Here is an 18,368-nt window from a genome sequence, read left to right as displayed (position 1 = left end):
TGTAATAGAGATGAGATTGATATCAAGTGCAAACAATTTTTCACCTTTTTCTAACATTTCCCCGTCTGAATTACTGTGTGATTAATGGAGCACTCGTGAACATCTGTTCTCTTCTGCTAAGGCCCATTATTCATTGTTGTATAACGTTTCTTCTGGCTCTAAGATCTTTTCAAAGTCTGCACCAAAAACCATCTTATCCTCATCACAGCTCCACTGGTTTAAACTTTAATCTTAAAATATTTGTTTACAGTTAGCTTTAGCCTAGTACTCAAAAAACTGGCTGCTTATTTTCATAAAAATAATCAAACAAATGGGAAACAATAATTCTGAAACAGTCATTGGTGGCAGCACGAAAATGCATTGGCATTCAGTAAAAAGCTTTTTCCTGTGATCATATTGTAAATAATGCGGTTAACAGCCTCAATAACCATCACTGGTTTAAATCCAGTAATGTAATGGGACAGCTCGGGGACAGCAGATCAGTGATTGGGTCGCTAAAAGGGATTTGATAGCACAAAGAGAAGTCCTCGACATGACAAATCACCCACAACAACAGCTAATCTTCAGAGAAACCAACACCCAAACATTGATTTCTCTCTCTCCCTTTAATGAGACTGCCTCTCATGATTCATGTTAGTCCACATGTAGCGATTTAATTAACATTTTCCCAGCAGCGGCAACACATTTCTATGCTAACTCGAGTCACATGCTACCAATTACTAATTCAGCTCACTCTTCTGTGAAACCTGCAGCCAGCACATACATCTCAGAGCAGAATGATGATAGACGACACAGACACAATATTTGGACTCTCCTTTTTGATGTGATCCTTTGTAATGGGATCACACAGAGATGACTCATAAAGGGCTAAAGATGATTCATTCAGGAACATTTGTCACACATTTAACCATTTTATTGGTGAAGAAGGCTCTGCTCTAAAGATGCTTTCTTGGTTAGTCAAGCAGCATGCTTTGACTTTCCAGGGAACACATGGCTAGAAATCCCCATATGGATAGTTATATACGACAATTAGGGCTGAATGATTTTGGAAAATAATCTAATTGCGATGTTTTTCCCTTAAATTGCATTTGCAACTTGATATGCAATTATTCCTTAACTTTCTAATATTCCTAACCAAGGGTTGAATAATTCTTTAAAAGGGTCTAATTCTGATGATTTTGACTCATATTGCAAAATGGATGTGAACTGTGGCATTGAAGGGTTTTTCGTCATTCTTATATTTAATAATAAAAAAAAAAGTACAAAAATGAAGAAGGTAGGATTGCTTAAAGACCATTTAAAAAATGGCACCTGAAAGATTGCTGATATGCCATGCATAACATCTCTGCTGCAAAAAAATAATAATAATTAAAAAAAATTATAAAACAGGTATTTTGACTCAAATTTCAGGTCAAAGAAATAATGCACCTTTTGTGATTTGAAAATTGCAGCAGGCCATATTGCGATTTAATCTAATTTTCAATTAATTGTGCAGCCCTAATGACAATGCAAATGGAATACAATTGAATAAGTTCCAAAGCAATTAATTCATAGCAGCATGACTCTGAAAGAGGGTGCAATACGCTTTAAACAACAAAGGAGGTAGCTGGGGTGAAGGAGGTTAACATTTAATGATAAATGTTAATGTTATAAACTGGGACTCAATTTCTTTTTTAAAGCTTGGAATAACCCTGCATGCATGACCTGCCAATTTTAGAGCAGCAAAGAGGTAGCTGGGGTGGAAGAGGTTAAGCTTTGCCAACAGCAGAGTGTTGCATAAGCATTAATGCAAGCAGGGATTAGTGAGAAGTACATCATATTTAAATACACCGCTATGTTGACAGGAAGAGATACAATTGGCTGTGGGAGCTAGGATGCAATAATTGGGATCAGCTGGCTGTCAGCTGATCATAGCTGGGTGTGTGATTATCCCGTCCTGCATGTACTAACTTCATTAAGGTCGTTTTCACACCTGATAGTCTGGGGGACTCGGTCCGTTTTGGAATGGAAATTGCAACATTGTTGCACTTTCCTTTGGTTGGTTTGCATTCACATTGCTCTTGGTAAAATGGACCAAACCGCCTAAACACCTACAACCTCTACCCGTTAGGGGCGCTGCCGCCACAAACAAAAGGCGACCAAGAATAAAAGACAGTGTAGAAGAAGATGAAACCGGAAACCAATCTCCTTCCGCTGGTCTTTTCTTCCACATTAACATTGAAAAAACACAGAGTTTACGCTGTCTAGGAGTTTCTGCTTTTGCACTGGGGCATAATGAGCAGCCAGTGAGGCGGTGAGCTGTCCAGCATGTCGTTCTTTATATGATACAATGACGACATGTTGCTATGGCAACACAGATGCAAAGCGAAGTACTGACATGTATTTGAATGTATTAAATCACATATAAATCCGTATTTCATTACATTTCATGCCACTTCCTGGCTTTGGTTCACAAATTGGTCCGCTTTGCTTTCACACCTCAAACTAACCGCACCAGGGTTCTTTTGGAAGCGGACTGTGACCCCCTGTTTTCAAGCGGACCAGAGTCCACTTGTTTGGTCCGCACCCGAGTTCATGTGAGCTTTCACATCACCCCAAACAAACTGGACTATCCGGGAAAATGGACCAGAGTTCGTTTAAAGCAGACCAAACAGCTCTGGTGTGAATGTGCCCTAAATGTGCTTCTCTGTTTATCATTTACCTGGCCATTTTGGCAGAGAAATGTCCCAAATGTCAAATTTTATCTGGTTGAATATATTTATTTTGAGATTCAGTACCTACAAGGGACAATCAAAAGCTTCACCATCCACTGAGCTACTTAATCTGGTAAGCCTTGCATTCAACATTGTGAAGGAGAAACGGGATATTACAAAGTGAAAATAATATGAGAAAAGAATGAATAAAGCTCTCTGTAGGGGGAGTGGGAACAACAGGACACTGACTGAAGTCAGAGATGGCTGTCAAACTATAATGGGCTCTCTCCTGCTGTGAAAATGCTATAAAGATGCACCAAGAGCTACTTTGGGAGAATTGATGAGCCTAAAAACATGTCTTTAGCTGGTTCCAGCTAGGTCATTTCCTCTACCCAGAATCCCATTTTAAACCCATTGCTCCTTTTCTTTTTATTTACTCATGATTTATTTCTCCAATATCTTTCTTGAGTTGGAGCTCAGCTTGAAGTAACTAATTTCTTATTAAAATGCAAATTGGTTAGAAGCATGAAATTCACCTTGAAAACAGCAGATTTATCAACTTTTTATTTGCTGTTGAAAATCATGTGTTGTTGTTTTTTTGTTGGTGTGACACTAACCTGCACTGTTTGAGTGTTCTGCAGGTTCTGTAGTCCCTCCTTCAGGGTCTGGACCTGACTTTCCAGCTGCTGTTTGTCCTCACAACTTTTCTCCAGCGCTGCCTCTCGCTGTTTCATTTCTGCTCGCATTTTCAAGAGTTGCTGCACAGAGCAGAGGAGACAAATAAAATGAATGCTGCTGTAAATCAGCTCACTGTGATGATGATAATCATTGTTACTCAAACTGCAAACTGAGAACAGAAGAACAGGAAGACATCAATTTTATTGAAATTCAGCCTTAAAGGAGACATATTATGCAAAAATCACTTTTTCAGGCTTTTCTAACACATTGAAGCACCCGCCCCCAGGTTTGGTTGGCCCTCCCCCACTTGGAGGAAAGTTCGGCCCTCCACTTCTGATCCTCTCAACTACCAGCTGAGATGCTGGATAGCTCAATGGGTTATCCTGCTGACTACAGTTTGGGAGGTTGATGATTCGAATCCCAGTCAAGTTCTAACCTTTGGATAAAAGTGTCTGTAGTACCAGGAGTACTGCATCCATTTCCTGAGAGGGGTGTGGTCAGGGGCGGAGTCAGACAGCTAATTACAATTTAAAGCCACAGACACAGAAACAGATTGTTATGAGAAGGGCTGAAATAGAGGGGGGTTTAAATGTACAAAAATCCTATACTGGAGTGTTTTTTCAGCAACAAACTTCACAGGCATGTTTTGGGGACCTCTGAGACCAATATAAGCTTGTCTTAAAAGGGTATAATATGTCTCCTTTAAATCCTGACACTGATAATTAAAACTTCAGCTCAGAGATAGACACAAAGATATTAGACACTCATACAAATTCTCAATTCAATTCAATTCAATTCAAGTTTATTTATATAGCACATTTAAAACAACTTTAGTTAACCAAAGTGCTTCACATGAAGGAACAGCAGCAAATTCTATCTCCAATAAACATTCTCCAAAGAGGGAACAAATGTTGGCATTATGCTGCTGTTGTCTGCCTCCAAGGGGAGTCATTTGCAAAGTGTTGAAAAAACAGAGGACGAGCTCCCTGAGATGATGAAAGAGAAGAAAACTTTGATGGTTGATGATGGTTTTAATCTCACATTTGTCCTCTGAAGCTTTTTGCTCTAACAGATAAGGAGACTCCCCTCCTGTAGTGTCAATTCAAACAAATTAAAGCTCATAGAGACACAGGAGATCTTCACAGACAGGAGTTTTTTTTTTTTTATCTGCAAAGCTTAGAGTTCTTTTTTTAGCAAAAATAGCTTAGCACAGTAGTGGAAAGGTGCTAATGATAAGCACGGAGTCAATAATTAGCAAGGAAAGTGCAAAAAAGGGGTTAAAGAGTGGCAAATGGGTAAAAAGTGGCAAAAATTAAAAATGTATTTTTGTTTATTTGAACGTCCGGCCCCCAGAGTTTCTACCTAGACTAAATCTGACCCTTGTGTAAATGTACTTGATGACCCCTGCTCTAAGTCCTGCCCTTCCCAAATGCTTTCTATAGCAGCTGAATGTAAAATTTTTCCATGTGGTAGATATATGAAACAATCTGTCTGGTGTGTCAGGCTGTGAATGTCATCCTTCATATTGTTTTCCCTTCATGATGTGTTTATTAACTAAGAGTGAAATGGAGAGAAAGATATGTATACCTGTATCACTGTTATATTAATATTTGGCAGCAAAACTCACAATAATTAACAGAAAAACAACTTTAAGGTTCACATAGTCTGTACATTATAATTCTATTTGTTGACATCTGTTCACTGCAGGGCTAAAATAATGTGCTGATTTCAATAGCACAGTCCGTCCAGAAAGTATTGGCCAACACCCAACACTCTGGTATTGCGGCATCTTTAATTTTAATTCACACAAGAGTAGACAGATCACTTTTTTATGTGATAATATTTAATTGTAATTTGCGTGTCTGTGTGAAACAATGTGTGGGCTCTTTGGAGAGGAGATATCCAATATCATTTAATCCATGCAGCTCATCTTTTCATAAACACATCATAAGACTTAAACTGGGGAAGTAAATATCCTCTACAAGCTGAAATGAATAGCAGGGACTTAATGGATTCACGTCTCCTAAATGTGAGCTGATCTTAATTTCCATTATCTGTGACATCCAGCAACAAAAAGGCACCTTACAAATGCACAGTTAGTCTTTAAAGTTGTTCTTTTGTGTTTACAGAGCATGAAATTTGTATTTTAGAGAGAAAAGGTCATCTAGTAGTGGAGAAAACTGCTGCTAAAATCCACTAATCCTGGTCAGCCAATGAAGTTTGCAGATGCAGGGTTGTTGTTCAAGTGAGTTATTTATGTGCAGGAGACATTTTTAAACAAAGAAATAGAAAAGAACATTATTCTGAACATTTTCTTGGCTAAAGCCTTGGATTTGTTCCAAAAAGTGAGTACACACAACCCTCAAACTGAGGGAAAACCTTTTCAAACTGAGAATGAGCCAAACTTCAACAAGAGAAAGCCTGAATATTGTTTTTCTCTGCTCTTCAGAAAAGACTAACAGCTGCAGCAGACAGCTGTACTCTCCTACCTGTTCCCTCTCAGCTCTTAGAGAGTGCTGGGTCATGAATAAAAGACAGTCGAAGTGGAAAATTCAATCAGTTAACCTGAACGACCCTGTTCTTAAAAAGAACCTGAAGCAGAGCGGTAACGAAGTGGAGCTTAAACTCTTTGTTGGACACAGGAGAGGAGAGGAGTGACTGTATGCTCCTGTGTTAAGATAAGTGTTACCTTCTGCATGCCCTGCAGAGCCTGCTGCAGGAAGCAGAGCTGCTGAGAATGCGTGCTCTCCTCCTCGCTCCTCATTGGTTGGTTCTTGTTCTGCTCCTGTTTGAGCAGCTCCACCTCATTCCTGTAGGCGTCCAGCTGACAGCGCAGGGAGTCGTTCTCCTCCTTTAAGGCCTCTGCTTGAGAAAGACCTGCAAGTTTGAAGATAAAGTGCACACCAAGCATTTAAAAAGTTGATTATTATGTGTAACACTTCATTGCTGTTCAATTTACACCTAAATGTCGTAGATCATTACCAAGCCAAAAGCAATTTTCACTTTGTTGCTTTTAAGTGTTTTTTTTAATGCCAATGTTTCATTTTTAGGTAAAAAGAAATTCGCACCTCTACAATGTGCTTCATTTACACATTTATCTGTTACACCCTGATATTTGAGAGCACGATCTGGAAGCTTGTTGTTCATTAAAGTGAGAGGAGGTGAAGGAAAACAGAGGAGGGTGTTAGGGAGGTGAATATCTAAACTATTGAGATGACACTTGGTTTTCCTTTAAAGGGATACTTCAACATTTTGGCAAATTCGTCCATTGCCATAATCCCTATAGTCTTAGCAATAGGTTCATTACCTTCAGTTGTCGGTGCAAGATGTTTTTAGATCGGCTGCTGCCGAGTTCAGACCTGCTGTGCCAACTCAATGTAAGCAGACGGTATTCCGGCTTTCCCTCATCAAACTCATCAAATACACAATCCAACAACTCCAAAACGTTCTCGTGGACAAGTTGTGACCTGTACATTCACCATGCTATGAAATAATAACGAATAATTATGTAACATTACGATGCATGAAGCAAATACTCTGAACTATTTCTTGAGTAAACCACTGGGCGGAGTGACACAGTGCAGCAGCCATGCCTGGAGTGTAGTTCCGGCTTTGCATTTAACTTTAAAACATCTCCGTCTCGTAATGTTCCATGATTATTTCATAGCATGGTGAATGTGCAGGTCACAACTTGTCCACGAGAGTGTTTTGGATCCCAGGGGATCAGGTGCAAAAAAGAAGCAATTTGTGGATACAAATCTTGTGCTAAAGATGGCGCTATAAGCATAGAGCAAAAAAAAATCGTGGTGGTTGTTCCCCCCAGATCGCTCTTCTTAAACAATACTCAAGTTCTAGGGGACATTTTTTAGGCTTTGAGTCTAAATGAGTTAAAAGAGAACATGCCATCAGCCCTACCTAATGTCATACTTAATAATACATTGCTAACCATCAGTGCATTGAGTCCATTTCCAATCATCTTTCACCTTCAGTACATTAACAGTGAGTGCTGAGAGCTGCAGTGTTTTGTGCGTTCGCCCTCTCTCGGACAACTGAGCTGACCTATCGAGCACAGAGAGGAGACAGAGGGAGTTATTACTGTACGAGAGCTGCTCAGCTGCAGACGTGTCCACTGTTATCAGCTCTGCTCTCCTCCTGTGGGCCTCGGGGGGGAAGCTCTTTGGGGAAAGTTCAACACCCTGACTGGACAGGGGAGATAAGCTCCATCCTGTATTAGTCTGGTTGGTTTCTGTTCACCAGAGCTGCCTGCAGTTGATCATGAAGGACCCTCGGCTGTGTTAATGAACTCTGCTGTTTGTGAGTGGAGGTTTGAGGTGAGAGGAATATTGATCTGTGCCTCATCAGCTCAGTGTGGGGAGATGTCAACCACTTGGTCAGATTTTGAGTAACTCCCCCTCTCTTACATCACAGGTAGAGCTATCGACCTGCAGACATCCTTAGCCTGCATGCACGCTCACAAACAGACACCTACAGATGTACAGTCAAGCAAACAGGTGCTTCTTTTACTTTCTCTTCTCTGCATGAGTCAGATGCCAAGCATTGATTTACTTTTAAAGAGGCTGCTGTCATAACACAGTCAGTGTTTTACGGTGGGAAAGTTGACATGAAAATCTGCTCCTTTGTTAAAAGTCAGCGAGTAAAGATTTTGTAACACAAACACCAAAAAGCTTCTCACAAACACCTGATATTAGCAAGGGGCAAAGATCAGAATGGTTGGGAAACAAGGCAACTTAGAGGCATTCACACTAACATATATACACATGGAAACATTCAAAGACTTCTTGGCACATCTGCTAGGAACCAAGGCTGTCATTGAGTAGTATCGTTGATCATCCAATCAGTGAAGCATGAACGCTGTCAGCATGTTGATGTCCTGTGAGTATGTTTCTTCTTCATGAGGTGTTGTTGGGTGTCTGGAGACTCTGATCACTGTGCACCCTGTCATGTAAACAGAAGTGCTGAGCTGTGATTACATGCATGTTCATGATTACCTGAGTCCTCTGAGTCTTTGCTGTCAGGCATATCCTCCATGTCATCATCAGACATCTCCATCTCCATCTCCTCTTCTCGCCTGATGCCCATCAGCTGCTCATAGTGCATATTTCTGATCTCCTGAAAAACACAGTGACAATGCCCATGTTTATTCTCCACAATTTGAGCTGACAAGGCAAGAAATACATTCATCTTACGAGAAGTATCTAATATTATTTACTATTATAATATTTTTTATACATATAACTCTCTTGTATTGTATCATTTTACCTTTTTTATCAGGGCCAGAGCATCGAGGATGCGAGAGCCTTATTGAAATTGAAGGGGTTCTTGTATATTACTGTTTTTTTTTTTTTTCGCAATCTCTGGTCCTTTTGGGCCATCACTTGTAACTGAGTTAGATGTACATACATTACAGTTATAGATTACATTATATATACTGTTAACATAATAGAAGATGAACATGTGGAATGTGATTTTAGCTGCAAAAATTCCACTACTCCATCTGTATTATGAAAACCAGTGAATACACACAGGTGATGAAAAACATACAACAATGATCTGAAAATTTCCCCTAAAACCTAAAGAGAGAAAATCAGCAACTTAAAATCATCTGTTAGCCGCCGTTATGAGCCTGTGGCCATGGCAGAGGTCAAACAGGTACTCTACACAACACAAACAGCCATCTTGAGGGGAGTGAACACACATCATCCACACACACACACACACACAAACTCACACAGCACATAAAACAGTGATGGAGAGAGGCAGCTGTTGTTTGATTCTGCCCTGAAGCTGCAGAGTCTCCACACAGCGGCTCGTTCCTCCATATTTCAGCTCCAGGCTGAAGAATCAGACTGAATCTACAACCACTGAGAGTGGCTGCCTGCTAGATGATAAACAAACCCAGAGCTATTTCACATTCACTGGCCTGTGGCTGTCTGCACTATACGCTACCAAGGTAAAGTAAAGCTTCATTAAGGTATATTCTGTATTTAATCCAAGTTACAAAAATACATTCACTTTGGACATATACTGGAGATAAACACCCACCTATTCAGGTTTCAGACAGATTAAGTGCATTTTATTTTGATTCTCTGACCCTCACACTGGCACCAACATACTGTACACGACTCAAAGGCAACTTCCAGCTCAGAAAAGCTCAGTACTTTACCGGCCAGCAACAGATAACAGAGAGCTGGAGTAGACATGGCATTGGTGATGAAATCTAAGCATCGAAGGAGCCAAGACTCCTAAATATTTACCCAGTATTTCATGATCAAAGCAAAGGTTATTTTGGGAAATTTCTGCATCAAGGTGCCAGAGATACGGCCCAGATGGGAGATCATGTTCATGTGTAACGGGTTTCTGACAGTTATACCAAACAGGAAATACATGCTGATAAAATGGTGTACTGGGGCTGTTCTATGGGTGTTCGAGACTAAGTAGTAAAAGAAACATGAGATTTAAATCTAAAATGACTGATTTTAGCTCTTACAGTTAGACATTTAGGCAAGCAGCAAGGAAAACACTGACTGATACAGACAATCTGCATATAGCCTAATCAAGGACAATAATTGGCACTTGGCAGATTGTCTGTCCATCCATCCATCGAACCATCCATCAATACATCCATCCATGCATGTATGCATCCATCCATCCATTCATTCATCCAGCCATCCATCCATCCATCTATGCATCCATCCGTGCATGTATGCATCCATCCATTCATCCATCCATCCATCCATGCATCCGTCCATCCATACAGCCATCCATCCATCCATCAAACTGTCCATCCATCCATCCATCCATGCATCCATCCCTCCATCTATCCATCCATCCATCCATCAAACTGTCCATCCATACATCAATCCATCCATCCATCCATCCATCCATCCATTCATTCATTCATTCATTCATCCATCCATCAAACTGTCCATCCCTCCATCCATCTATCCATGGATCCATCCATCCATCCTTTTGCCTTCTGCTTAGTCTACCTTAAATGGTTATCACATTATGTTTGATTATCAAATCTTGGAAGCGGTGGCAGATGAGGAACAGAAGGAAGAATGGAGTGGGTGTGTCTTACCACCCCTCCCACCCCCCTTTATGATGCTCTAAGGCAGATTTTGAAGCTTGTAGATGCACATCAGATGAAACTCTTTGGTTTAGTGTTTAGTTACTCACAAATATTTATTTAGAGTCTTAACACTCTACTGCTTACATGCTTATCATTTACTCATGCATAGCTTGGAGCTGAAGATGTGGCTTGGAGTTTGATGATTTCAGTCTTTTTTGATTGAAAATCTGCCAACAGTTCTTCCTCTTTTGTATCTATGTTCATGTTTAACTCTGTGGTGTTTATAGACTGTACACAACACCCTGTAAAGGAAGTATGGGTAAGAATGGAAAGATCCCGAGGCCTGATAAAAACACCCTGTAATAAGAATAATAGATGTAAAAGCTTCCTGCTGCAGTGTACAGATGGACTAGAGTGTTTCCCACATTTGCAGGTTTTTGAGAGATCTTTGAGATCCAAGCAAGGGAGACAACAATACAGAAGTGGTTTTAACTGATGTCACACACCCGGACATGCACTCAGGCACTGCTTTTAAACATGCAACACTGCTGCTTTCAACTCACTCATCAAATTTGTCTTAAAATACCCCGAAACAAGATGGACTATATTCCCTCTCCAACACCTACCTTTAAAAAGACGTGTTACACAAGATGATTACTGCTTGTACTGAAAAAATGTGCATCACTGTATTTGAGAATGTCTACAGTGAAGTGCAAAGAAACTTACCAAAAAGATTGGTTTATATAAGGTCCATGAAACCCATGACTTTACCAGAGCCCAGTAAACCAACAGTGCATCAGAGAAAATGATGAGTAGATCATAAGAGTAAAACTTTTTCTAGGATAGAAAATTAACACACTTGTGTCTCTCAGGATGATCCTCCTTCTCTCAAAAAAAGACAGATAATCTTAGAAAGATGTTGGAGATTGTTTGAACAGATTTACCTGTGTTCTGGACCCTTAGAGATGAAAAACTCACCAGCAGCTTGTTTCCATTTCACAGAGATGGAGCAAGAGGAGGAGGAGCAGAGGTTTGGACCTGTTTGTATCTTACTCTTCAGAGAGAGACGACACCTGTTCTTCAGACAGGCTGCTTCTTAGTATTTTAGCAAGGAATCTGCTCATTAGGCTTGTATGATGGCCACTTTTCAGCCAAAAATACTTCAGAAGGCTCATGAAGGGGGACAGGTGCTGGACATTAAGGGATAAAATCTAAATTACATTGATTCATGTTCACACCAGAATGAAATCAAAGCGGACTAACCTCGGCTTGCTTGCGCCACATGTCCAGGTTCTTGCGCTGAGCTTTGGAGAAATGGTCCCATGCCTTTTGTTTGGAAGCAGCTTGGAATACAGACACAATCTGTTCAACTGTGGCGGGATGCAGGGAGGGGCGAGAGACCATCCAGAGAGACGGAGAGAGAGAGAGAGAGAGAGAGAGAGAGACAGAGGGCAGATGGGAAGGAGCAGAGGAGTGAGAAAGTGGAGTCAACTAGAGGCGTTAAGAACTGTGTATGTGCATGTGTGCATGTGTTTATATGTTCATGTACAACCATATGTCCTACTTACCTGCTGATGAGCTTCATCTCTGAGAACCAGACCTTAAACCAATCACACATTTTCAGCCTACATGAATTATAAATTACATCTTGGTTCTTACAGAATGAAGCCCTTTAAAGGGATATTTCATATTTTTGAAGTTGGGTTGTACATATAAGGGGCTTGGCAATAGTAGTTGCATTAGCTTCCAGAGACTTCTCTATAGTCACATAATCCTGTTCGTGGTGAAACAGATGAGCTTCAAATTTTTATCACTGAATCGCTCTGATAATCAGGATGACCGTCTCTTTTCCACTTTGACAGAAGACATGAAAAGTCACACCCAGGATTCAAAAAAAGTAGGGCTAAGGACAAGGTGGATGTTCCTGACGTGTAGCTTGTTTAGAACATTAATATTTCCGTGTGGCTCACAGAGCTGCCAGCACAGCTACATATTTTTCTTGTTTAATATTCGTTTAACAAAGAAATTTTGCTAAGCAACTGGCAGCTTCCAGGAATAACCCTCTCGACGTTTGTCACTGTTGACCACTGTGCAGCTCCACAGCAGCAGAGGGAAAACTGTCCAAGGACACTTTATTAGAAGTAGCAGAGTCCCTGATTTAGCCTAATTTCTACATCTAGAGTTTTTCTCAAAAGAGCAGCTGTAAGATCCAAATCTCAGAATCACTGTGCTGGTCTCTAAAAGCCTCAGTACGATGCTAAGCTCATGTTTTCACTGTCCCTGCATGTGATGTTTTGATAACGGATGTCAGATTTCATATCAGCTGCACTGATAAAGTCATTCTTCCGTCAATCTCTCTCCCTGCTGACATGTGGGTGGTCAAAGAGGACTGTTTGGGTGGTCTGTGAATCCCAGAGGTCTACGTGAACTCAGGCAGAGTCAATTTGACCACCAGCTAAGTGTGTGTGCATGTTTGCAGAGTGGTGAGAGACAGAACAGCTCAGAGATCGATTGCTCCTTCCCAGCATCCTGTAATGTGATGGAGCAGATCGATGGAGGAGTCAGAGAGGAGAGGAGAGGGCACAGACAGACCTTCAGGCCTCTGAGCTTCAATGCAAGTCTGTCCATCTATCAATTCATTTATCTAAAGGCGAGGTGCATTGTATTGTGTGGATGAAATGACAGTTGAGGTCTTCTAGCATCATGACCAGACTGATGGTGGCGTCAAAAAGGGTCGACAGAGTGAGTTAAAGTTGTATGAGCAGAGTTGTCCCTGAACTTAACTTGTTTAACCTCCAAACAGGAGGCCAGCCTCTGTGTGAGTATACATAAGATTAACAATACAACCAGAAAAGTCATGAAAGAGACTGCCCAGAGAAATGACTGGGCCCCTGAAAAAACCCAGAGAACGGGCCCTCCTCAGTTGTGATTTATTGCTATCAGTGCATATGTGTTTGATGGGTGGCATCGGTGCTAGCGCCCTAGCTAACAGTTCCCTCATTCTGGACACGGATAGTGTGTCAAACTATCCCAGGGCTCTGGTGTTGGAAGTATTTACTCGCATACTTTTTTGCCACTTCACACCATTATACGCCACTATTTGGCTACTGCTTAGTACTTTTTAAGCCATATTTTATGTTTTATGCCCTTTATTCCCACTTTTAAACCAATTTTTGCTGTTTTGTCACCTTTTGATGCCACTCTTTTGCTGCTTTATGCTCATTTTCAACCTTTTTGCTTAACACCCATTTTTGCCACTTCTTTTTGGCATTTTTATTCCATTTTGCTGTTCCCCCCTTTTGTTGCTCACTTTTAACCCAATGTTGCCACATGCCACCATTTTTTTGCCACTGTTGGCAACTTTTAAGCCATTTTGGATGTTTACACCCTTTATTGTCACAACTTATTTTTTAAATGTTTTATGCCGTTATGCCCAGTTTGAAACCAATTTTTGCTCTTTTGTTGTCCTTTAATACCACTCTTTTGCTGCTTTATGCACACTTTTCCATTTTTTCCACTTCACGCCAATTTTTTTGCTATTGGTTAGTTGTTTAGCAACTTCAGCCATTGTTTTTTTTTGTTTGTTTTATGCACTTAATTGCCACTTTCTGGCAATTTTTTTTTTGCTGTTTCTTACCCTTTATGCCACTCTACTGCTGCTCTAGGCACATTTTTTCCATGTTTTTCACTTTACACCCTTTTTGTCTCTCCTATTTTGGCATTTATATCCCATTTTGGCTGTTTCCCCCTTTTTTGCCACTTTTAAGCCATTTTGCTGCTTCATATCAATTATTTGCTACTGGAAGACTTATTTTCTTATGCCCTTATTTCCACTTTTGAACCAACTGTTGCTGATTTTGGCTCCTTAATGCCACTCTTTTGCTGCTTTATGCACTTTTTTTCCATGTTTTTCACTTAACACCCTTTTATGTCACTTCTTTTTGGCATTTATATCCCATATTGGCTATTTACTCCCTTTTTGCCACTTCATGCCAATTTTTTGCCAGTGTTCAGCTACTGTTTAGCAATTTTAGTCATTTTTGATGTTGTACACCCTTTATTGCCACTTTTTTATCAAATATTTGCTGTTTGTTTGCATGAATTGCCAAAAAAAGGTCATTTTGTTTCAAGAAAAGGGGTTAATATTTTCATAAAGACTATTTATGGAATTTATACATAAATTAATGTTTGTTGCTTTTCTAAGAGTGATTTCTATTCAGCTTGAAAATAAAATATTTCTATCACAGCTGAGCTTTACAGTGGACCCCCCCTTTATGGGCGGCCCTGGTCATGAATATCAAAGTCTATGAATGGACTTAAAATGATAGAGGGTGGTTAACACAACATCAGTCTCTCTCTTCCTCTCCCTAATGTTTGAAGACACTTAACTACCTCCCTTGTGTGTCGTCTCTGTGTTATAAATGTTATATTTACCTGTTCAACCACAAAGTGAACAGAAACCAGGATCCTCCCATGGTGTTGAAGGATGTTTATGTTGTATTTAACATGCATGTGGTGAGATATGTGGAGACGGCGTGCCTCAGGCGGTGGTGTAAACCTGCAGAAACGCTGACAGGAGGGCAAGGTGGGCAGGAGCTGCATGTTCATCTTTGACTTAAAGCATGCAGCGACTGAACATGTCTGATCTTCAGTATATTCATGCTGAGTGTGGGGCTACTTACTATTTTCATCTCCAGAAGCATTAATCCCCTGCAGCATTAGTTTTTTCTTTGAAACTTGAATATAAAATAAACTTACCTTAAGTTTCTAAACCCAAAACAAACTAGAATGAAACATAACAGCCTCTGCTTCTACATGATTCAATACAATTTATATCCAGTATGTATTCCTTAGTGTAATAACACTGGTTCACATGCTTTGTGCATGATATTACACTCACCTATTTGCAGCATAAAGAGCTTCAGACTCAGGGGGTCTTGTGGCTTGCAGCTTTGATGATGTTTATGTTATTTGTCTGAACATTATCATAGGAACTTCAACTAAACAGGTAAACCATCTCTTTAGTCCCTTCCTATCAACCTCTAGCACATGTACTGCACACTGAGGCACATGACATGCAGTTAATTTGTAAAAGTCTGTCTCCATGCCTTTTTTAACCAATGCTCTGCTTTCATACAGATATACACATGCAGTGTGATCTGTATTGTACAGCCAAGTCTGTAGTATGAAGGGAACATGAGACTCACATTGACCCAGTATGCCAGCCAGAGCGGTCTTGAATTTTTCTTTGGCCTCCTCCATCTCCTTCTCGTGTTGACTCCTCTCACTGGTCAGCCGGCGGATGTGGCCGTTGGACGACTGGATCATGGAGTAGAAGTTGTTGGCATTCCTACGGTTGACCTCCCCTCGTTCCAACCAGGTTAGGAGAACGTGCACAGCTTCGGGGAACTTGCTGTCGTCTGGTGTGTGTGGTGGTGTGAAAACAGAAATAAACGCCATGGTTAAAGAATTTAACTTAGTCTTAGTAAATGAGAAAATCCAAATCTACAAGATGCAAGGCTGTCAAATGTATCTGTAATATAACATTTAAAATATGGCCCCAATTTCACAAAAATTGGGGCACTGTCTGATATGTAAATAGAAACAATGTGCAATGATTTGTAAATCTCATTAACCCATATTTTATTCCCAGTAGAACATAAACAACATATCAGATGTTTTTACCATTGTTGTCCCATTCTTGTCTGATGTAGGTTTGTAGCTACCTTAGTCTCATCTGTCCACAAAATGTTCTCCCAGAAGGATTTAGGCTTACTCAGATACTGTACTGCTACTAGCCACAGGTGAGTTTAAATGAGCATCACATGGTTAAATAAAAAGATTTACCCACAGTTTTAAAAGGGTGCAAATAACATTGTCCCATTTTTGAGTTTTGTGTAAAATTCTGTCAATTTTGGCTTTTTCTTCTGCTTTGTTGTGTTGTTCCAATGCACATAAAGGAAATAAACATGTGTAAAGCAAAAACACTTGTAATTTCAACAATTTCAGGGAGAAACGGTGTATTTTCTGGAAAAATTCCAGGGGTGCCAATACTTTCATCCATGACTGTAAATGATAGCTACGAGAGATGAGGACAGAATAAAGAGAGGATGAAGACAGTTTAGAAGTGGTCTGGTGGAAACGTTTAGCTCCTGCCATCACAGAGATGTAGCACATTAAAGGGACATCGCCCTGGGTGGAAGATTCAGGGATGCGTAAACTGAAATCGTCCTGCAAATGGTCATGAAGTGTTTTCACAACAGCAGCCCAAAATCATTAGAAACAGATCCCTGGCTGCAGAATAACAATACAGATTACACTCAGGCCCAGAAAGAGAGAGCTGAGAGAGACTCAAGCAGATGGTGGAGTGGCAGAAAGTCACGGCCATTTTCCTAATGGGCACCAGTGCCTGAGACCTGGAAGTGTCACTGCTCATTAGAGAAGCAGGTTTATTCAGCCAGAAAGTCGAGGAAAAGCATTGTGGAGGAGAGGAAACGTAAAGGATGAGGAAAGAGAGTGAAGCAGAGTGGAGATAAGAGAGAGAGAGAGAGCGATATTCTCTTTTAAACAGCTTTTGTGTAGCCTCCCTTGAAAACAAATCCCTGAATCTATTAAAACATCAGACAGCAGCTTTGCTCATTTAACCAGCTGCAGTTTAAGACCATTCCCATAATGCTTTGCTTGTTGTGAGTGTCCCCTGCCATCACGCAAACAGAAAAACATAAACAGAGCTACTGTTTTACTTTAATCCCTACACTATCTGTTTGTAATTTACACAAAAAGCTCAATTTTAGCCTGTTTTTGCTTATAAATTCTATCATAAATAGATTTTTTTTCAGTGCCTTTTACATGATTTAACATGAACAGACATCCCAGTTGAACAAACATCGTTCCTTTCAGGCTGCACAGCAGCTCAGTGGGTGGCACTGTTGCCTCTGAGCAAAATGGCTCCTGGTTTGAGTCCCAGTTGGACATGGCCTTTCTGTGTGGAGTTGTATGTTCTCTCTGTGCAAGAGTTGGTTCTCTCTTAGTACTCTGGCTTCCATGGCCATCGGGAGGCCAGTGCAGTAGGGCCAAGGCTGACACGATGAATTGCTGCTCCTATACCTGACCTGTCCTGATAATCTTGGTAGAGGCCTGACTTTTTATCACACACAATTTTTGTACGCTTGGGCCTGATTTCGGCCATCATTCACTTCTGACTGAGGGCCAGATCTTTGGTGTAGATTTGGCCCATATCTGAGCCAAAGAAAATTTGCTAATATAGACCTCACCTCTCTTCCAATGACAGCTGGGATTGGCATCAGTGACCCATAGGATAAGAGGTGTAGAACAGTGGTTTTCAACCATTTTTCCCAAGGAACACTGAAGCTAAATCTACAAATTTTCAGGGCACACCAGTGTGCCCTTCCACATCATTTAAGAACCACTGGTGTAGAGAATGGATGTATTCTTCCTTTCAGGGAAGGGAAAACTCTTCTATCTAAATTATCACCTCATGCACATATTTCATTGTGCTGTAAATGTTTATACGTTTTTCAGGACTTCATACCTTTGATCTTGTCTCCCAGCTGGCTGCACTCGTGCTCGGAGTAGTGGACGATGGGAGGAGGGGACGGCGGTCTGAGTCGATCCTCCTCCATCTTTCGTCTGTGTCTCTCCTCCCTGGCTAACATACGCTGTCGACACTCCCACTCATAGAGGTCGTCTCTGGCTTGGGCAAAGTCCACATGGAGACGACCCGTGTCTTTTTTGTCTGTGCTGGAGCCTAACCGGATACGATAACCTGGAAGAGGCAGAAGCGAAATAAGGGAAAAATAAGGGCTGATATCTACATGTTTAATGCTGCACTATGAGGTTAAATGTAAAGCCTGTGCAGCACTTTGGTTTATGAATAAATGACC

At 40.7% G+C, this 18,368-nt stretch overlaps 1 protein-coding gene across 3 annotated transcripts in view; it reads right to left on the bottom strand.

The window, feature by feature from the left end:
* Positions 1-18,368, bottom strand: part of LOC121516328 (ecto-NOX disulfide-thiol exchanger 2-like) — a 115,783-nt gene that overhangs the window by 11,697 nt on the left and 85,718 nt on the right. For all 3 annotated transcript variants that reach the window (XM_041797553.1, XM_041797551.1, XM_041797554.1), the window contains exons 6-11: positions 18,017-18,250; positions 15,672-15,884; positions 11,728-11,834; positions 8,381-8,501; positions 6,061-6,248; positions 3,311-3,451 (exon numbers count right to left, since the gene is read on the bottom strand). In XM_041797553.1, coding sequence (XP_041653487.1) covers positions 3,311-3,451; positions 6,061-6,248; positions 8,381-8,501; positions 11,728-11,834; positions 15,672-15,884; positions 18,017-18,250 — 1,004 coding nt within the window. The remainder of the gene's footprint in view (positions 1-3,310; positions 3,452-6,060; positions 6,249-8,380; positions 8,502-11,727; positions 11,835-15,671; positions 15,885-18,016; positions 18,251-18,368) is intronic.

The sequence above is a fragment of the Cheilinus undulatus genome, linkage group 10, assembly GCF_018320785.1.
Source record: "Cheilinus undulatus linkage group 10, ASM1832078v1, whole genome shotgun sequence".
Taxonomy (NCBI): Eukaryota; Metazoa; Chordata; class Actinopteri; order Labriformes; family Labridae; genus Cheilinus; species Cheilinus undulatus.
Note: the sequence above shows the minus strand (reverse complement) of the source record. Positions and strands in the feature narration are given on the sequence as shown.